At 38.6% G+C, this 13246-nt stretch overlaps 1 protein-coding gene across 1 annotated transcript in view; it reads left to right on the top strand.

The window, feature by feature from the left end:
• The window catches only part of Morc4 (MORC family CW-type zinc finger 4), a 51077-nt gene extending 39117 nt beyond the window's left edge, over positions 1-11960 (top strand). Inside the window, exons 15-17 of the mRNA XM_034484700.2 lie at positions 9871-10549; positions 11083-11366; positions 11667-11960. Of these exons, the coding sequence (XP_034340591.1) occupies positions 9871-10549; positions 11083-11366; positions 11667-11820 (1117 nt within the window). The 3' untranslated portion in view covers positions 11821-11960. The remainder of the gene's footprint in view (positions 1-9870; positions 10550-11082; positions 11367-11666) is intronic.
• Positions 11961-13246: the final 1286 nt, after the last annotated feature.

The following is a 13246-nucleotide window of genomic DNA, read 5'->3' as shown; positions in this document are numbered from 1 at the left end:
ATGCTGCTGGTAATATATGATACGTGAGATTAGCAAATATTAATTACATCATTTCAGGCTGCATGTATAGTACTATTCAAATTTACTAAGGCATTTTCAGCTACTTAGATAGACTAAGGCCTGAAGATCTGCTGAAGACTAAGTCCAGGGTTTGGAGACCAGCCTGAATTACATACCAAAATGCTATCTTCTAAAATTTATTATTAGCAGGTTTTTCATTTGGAAGTGGAAAATGGAGGTACTCGCGGGTTTAATAAAATATGCATTTTATTTTATTTATTATTATTATTTATTTATTATAAATTATAAATTATTTTATTTTATTTTATTTAATAAAATATTGATGAAATAATTAATAGTTTAGTCAAGAGTTACAAAGATTTCCTTTGTTATCAAAAGCTATAGCATAGCAAGAATCTTTGAGTTATGCAGTCCTGCTTATTAACGATACCAAATAAAGCCTAGTCTGTCAAGGAGACCTTTAAAAAGCCATACCTGGGGCAGGCTAGAAGGATCCTCCATGAAGGTCATTAGAAATGACTTTGAGAGTCTTACATATCTAACAAGGGGAGAAAAAGAATTATATACAATAGACTCAGGCAGGATGTAAGCTGGAAGTCATAATCTTTTATGGAAAAACAGTTTATTTCTGTTAAAGCAAGTAATTTACTTCTGTCCATTCATTCTGCATAACTTTGAGTGCTGTATGAAATATATTCTTTTAGGATAACAATGGGATCAGAGGTGATGAAATAGTATTAAATGCAAATATGTCCAATACATGCAAGTTCCCTTACAAATGTTACAAACTAAGGTCTACAATAGCCATAAGTGTATCAGCAAAGGAAAGAAGCAATGAGTGTGTGTGTGTGTATATATATATATATATATATATATATATATATATATATATATATATAATATGCTGAAAGCTGATGAGTTTGTATTTTAAAATAATACTTAAAAGGTACCCCTGTTGCCTAGGAATACTGCTTTTGTTTGGGAGGAGCATGCCTCTGACTGTTTTCATCTCCCCCAGCTTTGTATTGTGGAAGGTATATTTAGATAGAACTAAAAGGACTAGCTTTCTCTTCTCCCACTTGCAGGGTAGAGGCCCCCACTTGGGCATAGCATGCTGACAAACCTAGGCTTTCATTACACCAGCTCGAGATTGCTCATAGATCAAAGGTTCATTTTAGGTGTAACAAGTCCAGAATGACTCCAGTCTGCATTCATAATGCAGAGATTTATCTCTGGAAGAAACAGGCTATTGTCTCTACTCCCACTTTTTGCATAAGGCAGGCCAGTCCGTGGCTCTACCTAAAGGAACTGACCTTATCTACAACAAAGTATCAAGAATTTCATGCCTGAGGACACTGTCAGAAATAAGATAGATCATGATAGATAATCATTAAGAAGTTGCTTATAATTCCATAATACAGCTTACAGAAATCAAATAGCCAGACATCTGGAAGTTTGGTAATGGAATCAGAGAAAGACAATTAAGAAAAGTTTTTGGAGATGGCAGTTAAATTCTAGGTGTCTGCAAGGCTATGCATAAGCACAAGTCAGCATCCACTAAGAAACAGAATAGGAGGACATAAGGTGAACTTGAAACCAGTACCCAAGCTTCATTCAGAGAAAACAACAAACAGTTAACAACCCCATTGTTATAGATTTAATACTATGACCACCAAATCACTGGCCAAATAATGCTCTTATCCAGTGACAATTTCTAAGAATCCAGGTTTGAAGATATAAAATCACACACATCCCTGACAATTTGGACTATGTATGTATGTATGTATGTATGTATGTATGTATGTATGTTCAAACCTCTGCTCTCTTGGAGTTGACTAAAGAGGAAAGATCTAAGCAGTTACAAAGTGAATATGTTGCAGAAACAAACTCATTAAATTTTAGTGGCAGCCACCAAGCCACAAACAAATATAGTATAAAGGGTAAAAACCTAACTGGAGAGGAGCACTTAATCACAAACTCTGACCAGTAAGTGACTAGTCATCTATGATGGACCGGGGTGAGCCCTGGGTTGTCTGAGTTCAATCCATGAGACAGGCATGAAGGAAGGAGATAGCCAACTCCCACAAGTTCTTCTCTGATGTCCACATGTACACCATAGAATGTGCATGTATTCAGACATAAAAACTAAAGTAAAATAAAAATGTAATAAAAGTATGCAAGCAATGACAATATAGAGCCCAAGAAAGGGAGAATCAGTGTCCAGAATTGTTATACTATATCTGCTAAAATGCTTGGGTGTCAAGAACAAATTGTGAGATATGCAAGGAACTATGAAAGCATAAACTATACATAGGAAGCAAACATAGGCCATTGAAACTGCTCCTGAAGATACCTCGGTGTTTAGTAAGCATGAAAATTTCTCTAAAAAGACTCAAAAATACAATTAAAAGTAAGAAGAATAATGAATTACCAAAATGGAACAGTCCAATTTCAATTATTCAATCAGAAGAACATAGACAAAAGTGAAAATGAAGATAAAGTCACACATATCCCTGACAAAGTTTCAGAGACAAGTACACCAACTCTATAGAACATTAAATGAAGAAGAGACAGAGGGGGTGGAAATGGTATTTTAAAATAATAGCTAAAAACTTCCCAGATTTCATGAATGGCATTAGCCTGGGCATTTAAGTGCAGTAAATTCAAAACAGATAAACAACCAGTCATGTCATAGTGAAAATATTGAAAGACAAAGGTAGAGAGAGAAAATCTCTAAAGCAGAGAGTATATGTGAATGGTCTTGTACTAGCAACTATCATTAAGATTAATGGGTAATTTCTCATTTAAAAAATAAAGATTGGAAAGTGATGAGGTGCTACTGTGACTGAAATATGGTTTGTCCCCAGCAAAACTTAAGTTGACATTTAATTGCCAGTGTAACAGTATTCCTCAGACCATTAAGAGTTAGATGTTAGACCTTCCATTGCGAAGATCTCTGTTTTCTGAATGCTCTTCTACCTTCTACCATAAGTGAAGCTGTAGTGAGACTTTCTCCAGAAGCCAATGAGATCAGCATCCAGAACTGTGAACCAAAACAATTACCTCTTTTTTTTAGAAGTTACCCAGCTCTGGTATTCTGTTATAACAATATGAAACAGACATTAAAAGGATAAACTATTCAAGTATTAGAAAAAAAAAAGCAGACTATCCACTAAAAACTTAATTCCAGTAAAAGTATCTTCAAGAAGTTAAATGAGATAATTCTATTCTCAAGTACACCAAAGCTGTAAAAGTTTACGAGTCTAACAAATGATTATCTTGACTCTTATTTTTACAGCTAATTACTTATTTTGCATGTATAAGTATGTGTGTCCACATGCATGTGCTACAGCGTACAGCATATGAGTAACAGTCAGAGGAGAACTCATGGGAGTTGGTTCTCTTTCATCATGCAGATTCCAGGAATCCAACTTAGGTCATCAGACTTGGTGTCAGGTGCCTTTACCTGTTGAATCATCTTGCCAGCCCAGACTTATTTCAACAAGACTGTCTAAGATTATGTCCTTTAAAACGAAACTGTTCTAGATATAAAAAGAGATATTTAGTGATTTAAAAAAAAGTCCATTGGGGAGGCATAATAAGAAAACCGCTAAGCATAATCAGACAGAAGAAAGGAAGTGACTGAAGTGGAAATGAAATGGAGACAAGCAAAACAATAGAAAAAAAATCAGCAAGACTACAATCTGCAATGTTTAAAGAAAACAGGCCAAATGCAACATTATTTATGATCCCTTCAAAAATATCTAGAATAAATGTAACAGAAGTGGTACAAACAATATGTGTACACTAGAAAACAACAAAACATTGTTGAATTAAAGGCAGCCTAAATGAATAGAAAGGCATCTGTCATTTCTGCTATCAAAGTATTTCTTACTTTAAAAAAAAATCTCAGTAGTCTCCAACTGGTGTACAGATGCAGTGTAATCTCTTTCAAAACACAAGATGGCTCTGTTGTAATATCAACAGACTCATTCTAAAATTCATATGGAAATGCCAGGAACAGAAACTCAGGCCAACAGTCTTGAAAAAGAAGAAAGTTAGCAGAATTGCCATTTCACTCACCTTTAATAATCTCCAGTAGTCAAGAAAGTGTGATAGTGATATAAGGTTAGACACATATTTCAATGAAAAAGAAAGTAAAGACATACCCTTACATTAATGGTCAGTAGATTTGAATGCAACAAAGTGCAGGTGAATCCCTACCCCGTAATTGCTTTCATATCTCTGTGTAACAGCTAAAACTATAAGACTTGTAAAATAAAGCAGGAGTAAGTTTTTGTAGCCATGGACTAGGCTGTAGTTTCTTAGATATAACACACATGCACGCACACACACAAACTGGAAGGGATGACAAAAAGTAGTTCAATTGATACATGTAAAAAAATTAAAAGACCTGAGAGGCTGCCGAGGTGAGTGATTCAGAGCTCAGCCACTACAATCACCTGCAACTCCAGTTCCAACATAGATGATACCTTCTTCTGACCATTGCGGGTCCTAGGCACACATGTATTGCATGTGAATACATACATGCAGGCAAATACTCATACATCAATGAAAATAAACAGTAGATCTTTAAAAACAAAATGAGCTGCAAAAACCTTGTCATTAGGTCATGAGAGGAGGCCAAGGCAGAAGAGTCGTGATTTCAAGGCTAGCTTGAGTTGTAATGAAACCCTAGCACCAAAAATCACATCAGCAAACAACAACAAAGTAAAACCAACTACCCACAGAATTAGGAAAACCACTTTAAAGAAATTGTATGCGTTAAAGAGTTGGAATCCAGACTATATAAAACCTTTTACAACTCACTAATAAAACGGCTTAATGGGCCAACGAAGATACACAGGTGAGTAGCAAGCACATGAGAGGAAGCTTGGTATCAATAACCATTAAAGCAATGCCAATCAAAACCAAAATGAGCTGTTATTTCACAGCCATTAAGATGGCTATCTTCAAAAGGATAAATAATAGGTGTTGGTGGTGATGCTGTAGAAATGGAACCTTTGTGGACTGACATAAATGCAAAATATCATAGTTACTTTAGTGGAAGAGTCTGGAAGCGCTACAGATTCTTCAAATAGCTTATTCCCCAGTAATTCCACTTCAAAGTATATATTCTAGAAAAGTGAAAATGTATATTCATACATATGTTCATAGAAAAAGGTAGAAACCATCCAAATTCTCATCAGCATTGTACTTAATACAAAATACATAATAACCTCTTTGATTTCTTCAGTGAGTTTGTTGTTGTTTGTTTTTGTTTTCTCTTTTTTCTTTCTTTTTGTTTGTTTGTTTGTTGTTTTGTTTTTCAAGACAGGGTTTTCCTGTGTAACTTGATTGTCCTGGAACTCACTCTGTAGACCAGGCTGGCCTCGAACTCATAATTAAAAGCACCCACCACTGCTCAGCTGTCCACCTCCATGGTTGTCTTTCCAATTTTGTTGGTTGTTTATACATAGAAAGGTCTCTCTCTCTCTCTCTCTCTCTCTCTCTCTCTCTCTCTCTCTCCCCCCCTCTCTCTCCCCCCCTCTCTGTGTTTGTGTATGTGTGTGTGTATGTATGTGTGTGTGTGTGTGTGTGTGTGTGTGTAATTTTGTTTTCTACTATGTTGCTGAATGTATTTATCATATGTAGGAGTTTTGTGGCTGAGTCTTTAATATATTGAGATATGGACTTTGAATCTCTAACTGCTCCAGGAATTTTCTCATTAAGGGGTGTTGGCTTTTGTCAAAGTTCTTTTCTGTATCTACTGAGATGGTCCTGTTCTCTTTAATGATGTCACTCCAGGGTAAACCCACTCCCAAGACTAGACTGGTAACACAGTCTGGACTTGATGGTGGGGAAAAGATGAGAAGAAGAAAACTTTAAAGTTGGGTAGCTAAGGAGGACAGGAAGGATAAAGTATAGAGAGGGGAGCAGCTGGAGAATTAAGTTTCCATATTGTATATCAAACAGTAAGGCTCGCGTTTTTACATGTAAATTATTGGGGTGCATACTCAAATCACACCAGCCCTAGAACATCAGTAACATACTAACGTGGGCTACAACATGGATAAACCTTGGAAACATGCTAAATAAAAGAGACCAATTATGAAAAGTCTGGCTTCTTAGCTGCTCCAAAGTCTGAAGCAGAAAATTTATGTTAATGGCCATGTATAGTCTAAGTGGATCAGTGTATAGCATTTTAAAAAGAGGTCCTCAGTATTGAATACACACAGACTGTACAGGAGCCATGGTTTTGATTCTTATTCTTGCCTATCATGGTGTCTTAAACACAGTCAAAAATATGTGCAAAAATGAAAGTACTCTAACCTCAATATAGTATTCTGCATGTTGTTTGTCAAGTACTCAACTCATAGTCAAACAGAGAAAAGTGCTTCAGGAAGCTTTTTGAAGGAGTGGGAGGGTGATCTATGCAGTTTTGTCAGAAAATGTAAAATACTCTTTACCAAAGGAGTGGCTATAGGTCTAGTATGAGGGTCAATTCCCAGAGTGAAGAACCAGAGTTTCTGAAGAAATACAGACCAAATAAGAGGGATCCATTTATTTTTCTCTCATTTACATGATAGTTGTATGTTTTTGTTGTTGCTGTTGTTTTGAGGCAGGGTTTCTCTGTATATCCCTGACTGTCCTAGAACTCACTCTGTAAACCAGGCTTGCTTCAAACTCAGAGATCTGCCTATTCCTGCCTCCTGAGTGCTGGGTTTAAAGCCTTGTACCACCACCACCTGGCATGATGGTTTTATTCTGATTGCTACTTACATGAAAGTTTGTTCATCTACATCTACCACAGTTAAGCACTCTCTGTCATGGAGGTTCCAGTTCTATACTCAGGTAGGATGAGCACATATACATACACATATACATATACATGTACCTATACATATACATACATATCCCCTAGATGGGAATACATGTTATAAAAGAATGTTAAAGTCTTTACAAGAGGACGGGGAGAGATAGATCAGTTAATAAAGTGCTTACTACCCAAGCACAAAGACCCAAGTTCCATCCACAGCATCCACATAAAAAAACCAGATTTAGCAATGCATGCTTGTAATTACATCACTGGGGAGATAGAAACAGAGCTCTAATCACGAGCTCCCAGCCCCAATGGGAAACCCTGTCTCAAAAATCAAGGTGAATGACTCTTAAGGAAGTACACACCCAGTATTCACTGCTGGCCTCCACATACACATGGACCTGTGTGAATGTGTGTGGGCGTGTGTGAGTGTGTGTGAGTGTGACAGTGTTACAAACATTCAGAAGTAGTGCTCAAGCTAGATTTAGATGGGAAATGTTAGAAAAGAGAAGCTCATTCTGGTCAAATGAAGCACAATAAGAAGTCACCCAGCAATTCAATTTTTCCAGTGTTTATAAAGGAACAATAGAAGATACAGTTAAGGCCAAATTATATATCCCAGATCTGCCACTTAGCATCTGCAGACAGTCGATTATAACCTCTTCCTGATCGTCCTTTACACGCAGTTGAGATAAACTTAGCCTTCCAATTGAGAAGCTGTCTGGCGTAGGGTTTAGGCATGGGAAGGCTTGATTGTCCAGCTAAAACACTTCAATTGTATGTTATTGGAAGCAACACATAAAAATTTAGAAATAGGAATTGCATAAGCTGAAGCAGTGCTTTAGGAGATTAATTTAGTGCATGAACTGGAGGGAAAGCCGATCCCAGGAAGCCATTGCAGAATAATCCAGAATGGCAACAACCGCCTCAGCTAGCAATGTTCATAGTGTAAGTCACCATATAAAATGCCATAAAAATTGCCAACAGTTTGATGTTGCTGGCACCAGTAGAAACAGGAGAGATGAAACCTGTTCGAAGGAAAAGGTCAAGAGTCAGTTTTATACACACTGGGATACCATTGAGACATCCAGGGGAAAAAATGTGTGCTACGCGGTTGTAAATACAGGACTCGGGTGTTAGGACTTGGGAGAATGTGGGAGGTTTTGCCCTCCCACAGGTTGGGACCAACAAGTTGTCTGAGTTCACGAGAAAGAAGGACCATTGTCAAAAGTGGAACTAGGGACAGAGCTCTTAGAGTTGGAGAAATGAAGACTAGGCAGTCAATCAACTTTATTTACCTTTCTTAAAACTTGTTTTTTGTCTTTTTTTAAAAAAAGAGGTTCAGTCTATAACCCTCCGTGGCAGACCTGTAGTCTAGGCACTGGCTTCAAAGTTGCATCAGTCTTCCTGCCTTGGTCAAGTTTCCCAACTGCTGAACTTACAGGCATGCAGTACTATGTCCGGCTTTTCTTTCAGTATTATCCAAACCTTTCCTCCGTTCTTGCCAAAGGAATGGGTTACTGCCCTCAGCATCAGAGCTAAGCACACCATATGCAGTATTCTTTATACAGTCTTAAGGATGGATATGTATGTTCCCTCACATCCCCAGAATCCTTCTTCAGGCCAGTTTGGGTTCTGAAAAACTAAGAGCATTATAAGAAGACTGAGATGTCTCACTTTCATTCTCAGAAACCACAGAGCTATGGGCAGCCTTGAACTCCTCTGAGGAGGCCAATTACATGCCGGATTCTTTCTCACCAAAAGTTCAACATGTTTTTTTTTTTTTTTTTAACCATAAAATTTCTTGGTCACCTGAAGAGAATGCAAATGGCATTCCAATCCTTCGGCCTGTTGAAAATCGCCCACTGATCTCTCTGCTACCAGCTGTTTTGATAGATTCTTCACCCAATTCTAGCAGCCAGAGACCATCCTCCTGGACTTCTCTGAAGAACAAAGGGAACTCCAGTTTGTGCCTGATCAAATGAAGTTGTTTGTAATAATGGGAAAATGACTTGAACTGACTGGTCTACTTTCTTGGTTTCTAACTAGGGCCTTGTGTTTTAATTAACTTTTACAGGGGAATAATGGGCAATGGTCATAATCCACTTGGCTGGCAAGGAATTATACGAAGTTCTGTTGCAATATAAAAATGTGCTAAGTCTTTGATACTGGAGGGTTTGTGATCCTTTAAAATTAATGAGCTGGCTTTATTCTCTGCATACACTGCTAGGCTTTTTAATGACCTTTTATTCCATTCTATGTTAAGAGATTGTGTGTGTGTGTGTGTGTGTGTGTGTGTGTGTGTGTGTGTGTGTGTTTAGCTTTTGTTTGTCTTCCTTTATTTGCTTTTAGGAAGCCTCACCATTAGACTGGTTTAAACTTCATCTTTAAAATGCTTTACCAAACTCAGCCTAGTCCTGTTTTATTCTTTTGCTGACCCTTAAAACCTATCAACTTTATTCCTCCCCGAACACCATTTGCCAGCTCATCCCATTGCATGAGTGAAGGGGTTGAGGCTCAGCGGGGTTGAGTTGTTGTACTACTTTGTTCAGGCAACAGAATACGTTAGACCAGGTAACTTTAAAAGTTACCGTAAGATTACAAGTCTAAAGATTCAAGGACATGGTATGGCAGTGCTATTATCTTATCTCTGGTAGAAGCTGTATGGTGGATGGTATCACAATGTTAGAGTTGTGTATGTAAGAGATGTTACATCTTTTATAACATCTGGTTTTCCTGAGAACTAATCAGGGTCCCATGAGTGCTGCTTTAATCCCTTCTGAAGATAACATCCCCAGTTACCAAACAACCTCCCTCATGGGTCTTCCTCTTAAAAGGTTCCATTACCTGTTAACACTGACACACTAGGGACAGCTTCTATCATATCCTTAGAGAATAAACCATATCTCAGCCATGGTGGTAGTCTTAACCTGAAAGAGTATGTGCCATAAGGAGGGGCTTTGTTGAATAAGAATATTCTTTACCTGTTCTGTGACAAGTTACAATTTTATCTCTTCTTTTTGCAGTAAATACAAATTGATCCTAGGAGAGGAGCCTGTGGAGAAACGAAGGAAGATCCAAAATGAGATGCCACTATCTCCTATAGATTACTCCATGTCCAGTTTTTATAGGAGGGTAGAAGCGGCTGCCACCTACCCAGAAGGAGAAAACAGCCCTGATAAATCCAGTTCTGAGAGAAGTACACCACCTCACCTCATACCAGAGTACCCAGAGTCAAACAAGCATACAGAACAGAACAGGGAAGCTCCAGCACTTTGTCCAGGGTCCCAGGACCAAGATCAGGGGTTCCTGCTTCCTGAAGAATTAGAAGATCAGATGCCAAAATTGGTAGCAGAAGAGTCGAACAGAAGTAGTGAGGACATAGACAAAGACATGAACAAAGGGCCTTTTGTAGCTGTTGTCGGTGTTGCAAAGGGAGTTGCAGATTCAGGAGCTCCCATCCAGCTAGTCCCCTTTAACAGGGAGGAGTTTGTAGGCAAAAGAAAGAGAGCAGACTCCTGGAAGAGAGCAAATCCTTATTCTTCTGCGGCTCCTGCTGCCACTGCTGGAAAAAGAAAGGGCTGTCCGGAGAGCAGAAGTCGGAACATGCCAAAGATAAAGAACCAGAAAGAGTCGGAAGAATTGAAGAGAACCACTGAAAAATTGGAACGTGTTTTGGCTGAAAGGAATTTGTTCCAGCAAAAGGTTTGGGCAACACCTTACCACTAGGGATAAGAAGACGTCTCTGTAAGCAAAGGACTAGGGCAGTGCTTCTCATCCTTCCTAATGCTGGGACCCTTTCATACAACTTCCTCATGTTGTGATGACCCCCACCCATAAAGTCATTTTTATTGCTACCTCATAACTGTAATTTTGCTACAGTTACAAATTGTAATGTAAATATCTTTGTTTTCTGATGATCTTAAGCAACCCTTTGTAAAAACAGTCATTTGATTCCCCAAAGGGTCATCACTGGACTAAGGTGTTGCTATTTCGGTGATTTCTTTCATATTCTGAGATTTTTAAACAAAATCCCCATCAACCAGATTGTGGTGTGTCTCGGATTGAGTAAACCCTAGTGCGTTTTCCTTCTATGTTGTAGGTTTGACAGGAGATTTGTGTAGGTACAATAAAGTATTATAAATAATGGAATCACAGGGTAGATTAGGGATGGTTTGGGGTACTCTAGTTTTTGGTTTGTATATTGGGCCACTGAATTCCTCTTTCTTGGACTACAGGTAGAGGAGCTGGAACAGGAGAAAAACCACTGGCAATCTGAATGTAAGAAAGCTCAACATGAATTGGTGACCTATAGTACCCAGGAGACAGAAGGCTTATACTGGAGCAAGAAGCACATGGGTTATCGCCAAGCTGAATTCCAGATTCTGAAAGCTGAGCTAGAACGAACCAAAGAGGAGAAGCAAGAACTAAAAGAGAAACTGAAAGAGACAGAGTCACACCTGGAAGTATTGCAGAAGGCCCAGGTCTCCTTCCGGAATCCAGAGGGAGATGACCTAGAAAGGTTAATTACTAGGGTTTAGTTATCAGCTTGTGAGTACTAACGGGAATTATCTGCTGAGACCCCCAGTTGCTGGGAGGCAGCCTTAATTCGTAGACCACCACAGATTGAGTAATTATTTCTTAGATAGCCGCAGCCAGTCTCCCAGTGTTTGATGGTATGGTGCTTTGAGATTTCTTTCTACCTAGTAGAGACAGCATTGCTAAGAAATGTAGGCCCATTTTGAAGGGACTTCATTTTATTCTGTTGGCTAATGACTTCATGTCATCTCTTCTCCTCCTGCCCTCTCACTCCATCATACAGGGCTTTGGCCAGGCTCACTCGGCTTCGTGTCCACGTCAGCTATCTCCTTACTTCTGTCCTCCCTCACTTGGAGCTTCGTGAGATCGGGTATGACTCAGAACAAGTGGATGGGATCCTGTACACAGTGCTGGAGGCAAATCACATACTGGACTGAGCACCAGACTATATATCCTCTCCTAGCGTTCTTTTCTCCCTTCTGCCTGTGTACTGAATGTCCTCCCTCGTCTTGTCTCTCCTTTCTCCCCTTCTCCCTTCCTACCCTTCCCCCCAGACCCCAGACTCTTTCTTTCTCTTTCACCTTTATGCCTTATATGAAGAATCTCTGGATGAGTCCTGACTCTGAATCAGTGTGCTTCACATTCGTGGTGGGTGTGAAGAAAGAGGCCCCTTAAACAGCCTTTTAAGAGTTCAGGAACAGAAAAGCAATAGTCACCAAGTTAAGTGACCTGAAAGCTCTAATTTTGATGATCTACTAGATACTTGGTCTGTTTCATATTCTTGATAATGGTTTGTATTAATTTAGGTTAAATCAGTCAGCAAATGTTGGGTCCAATGTACTTGGTGGGATAAGTAATGATTTCAGCCCTGCCAAGGTTCTAATGATCTAGTGGTAAGCGCAAGGCACACCAAGTTACCTAACTATACAGAGAAGGGTATGGTGTGTATGAGTGGTATCCACATGACACGGAAGATAAAGGAGAGTGGCTTAAAGGAAGGCAGTATACCATGAGTGGGACCTAAATGAAGCTTTCAAGAGTGAACATAACAACACTCTTAATGATGGTTGGTGCTTACGTGGTAGGATCATGGTTGATGATTTTTTTTTCTTCCTATCTTCTTACCCTGTTCAAATTTTTCTCTAACATTCTTGTTGCTCTTCTTACATTGAAAAATAAATTGTTTTGAAAGCTAACAAATAGGCTTGAATTTGGGTGTCAAATGAGACATTTATGAAAGTATGATATACTTTGACATTTATAATTTATGTTGAGTTTAATATTACCTCTGGAGAGACAGCATAAACAAATGTGCAAAAAAAATCCAGAATGTGAAAAAAGTGTTTGGTAAGCGTGATAGGTTAGTATAAAGGGAACCCACCAGTCAACTCATCAATTCTCTATGGTATTTTTATTGTAATAACAGATGTATGAAAATAAATATATAAGGATCTAAATCTTAAATTTCAGGTAGCAGGGGAAATATTTTTGGATAGGAAGATTTAGTTGCCATCCCCCAAAATATGCCTACCTACATTCTAGGCTATATAGAGTGAGAGATAAACGTCAGCGTACAGAGTACAGTAGTACATCTTAGGCACATGAGAAGAAGATGTTTTGTGAATCCATTGCTTTATTATATTTATATAGTATATAGTCCGCAAAGAGCTAAGGTACCCCTGAAGGGTCACTGAACAGTGAACACTATATATAGATATACATGTGCATCTCAACATTGAAAAGCAGGAAGTAAGAGATAGTAATAGTCGAAGGTGGGATCCACCATCAATAAGAGGGTTCTCTAGGACAGACCAAACACTTTGGATAGTCATTCTGTTTTCCTCAGTAGATTAACTTCAGAAG

This window comes from Arvicanthis niloticus, chromosome X (genome assembly GCF_011762505.2).
Source record: "Arvicanthis niloticus isolate mArvNil1 chromosome X, mArvNil1.pat.X, whole genome shotgun sequence".
Classification (NCBI taxonomy): Eukaryota; Metazoa; Chordata; class Mammalia; order Rodentia; family Muridae; genus Arvicanthis; species Arvicanthis niloticus.
Note: the sequence above shows the minus strand (reverse complement) of the source record. Positions and strands in the feature narration are given on the sequence as shown.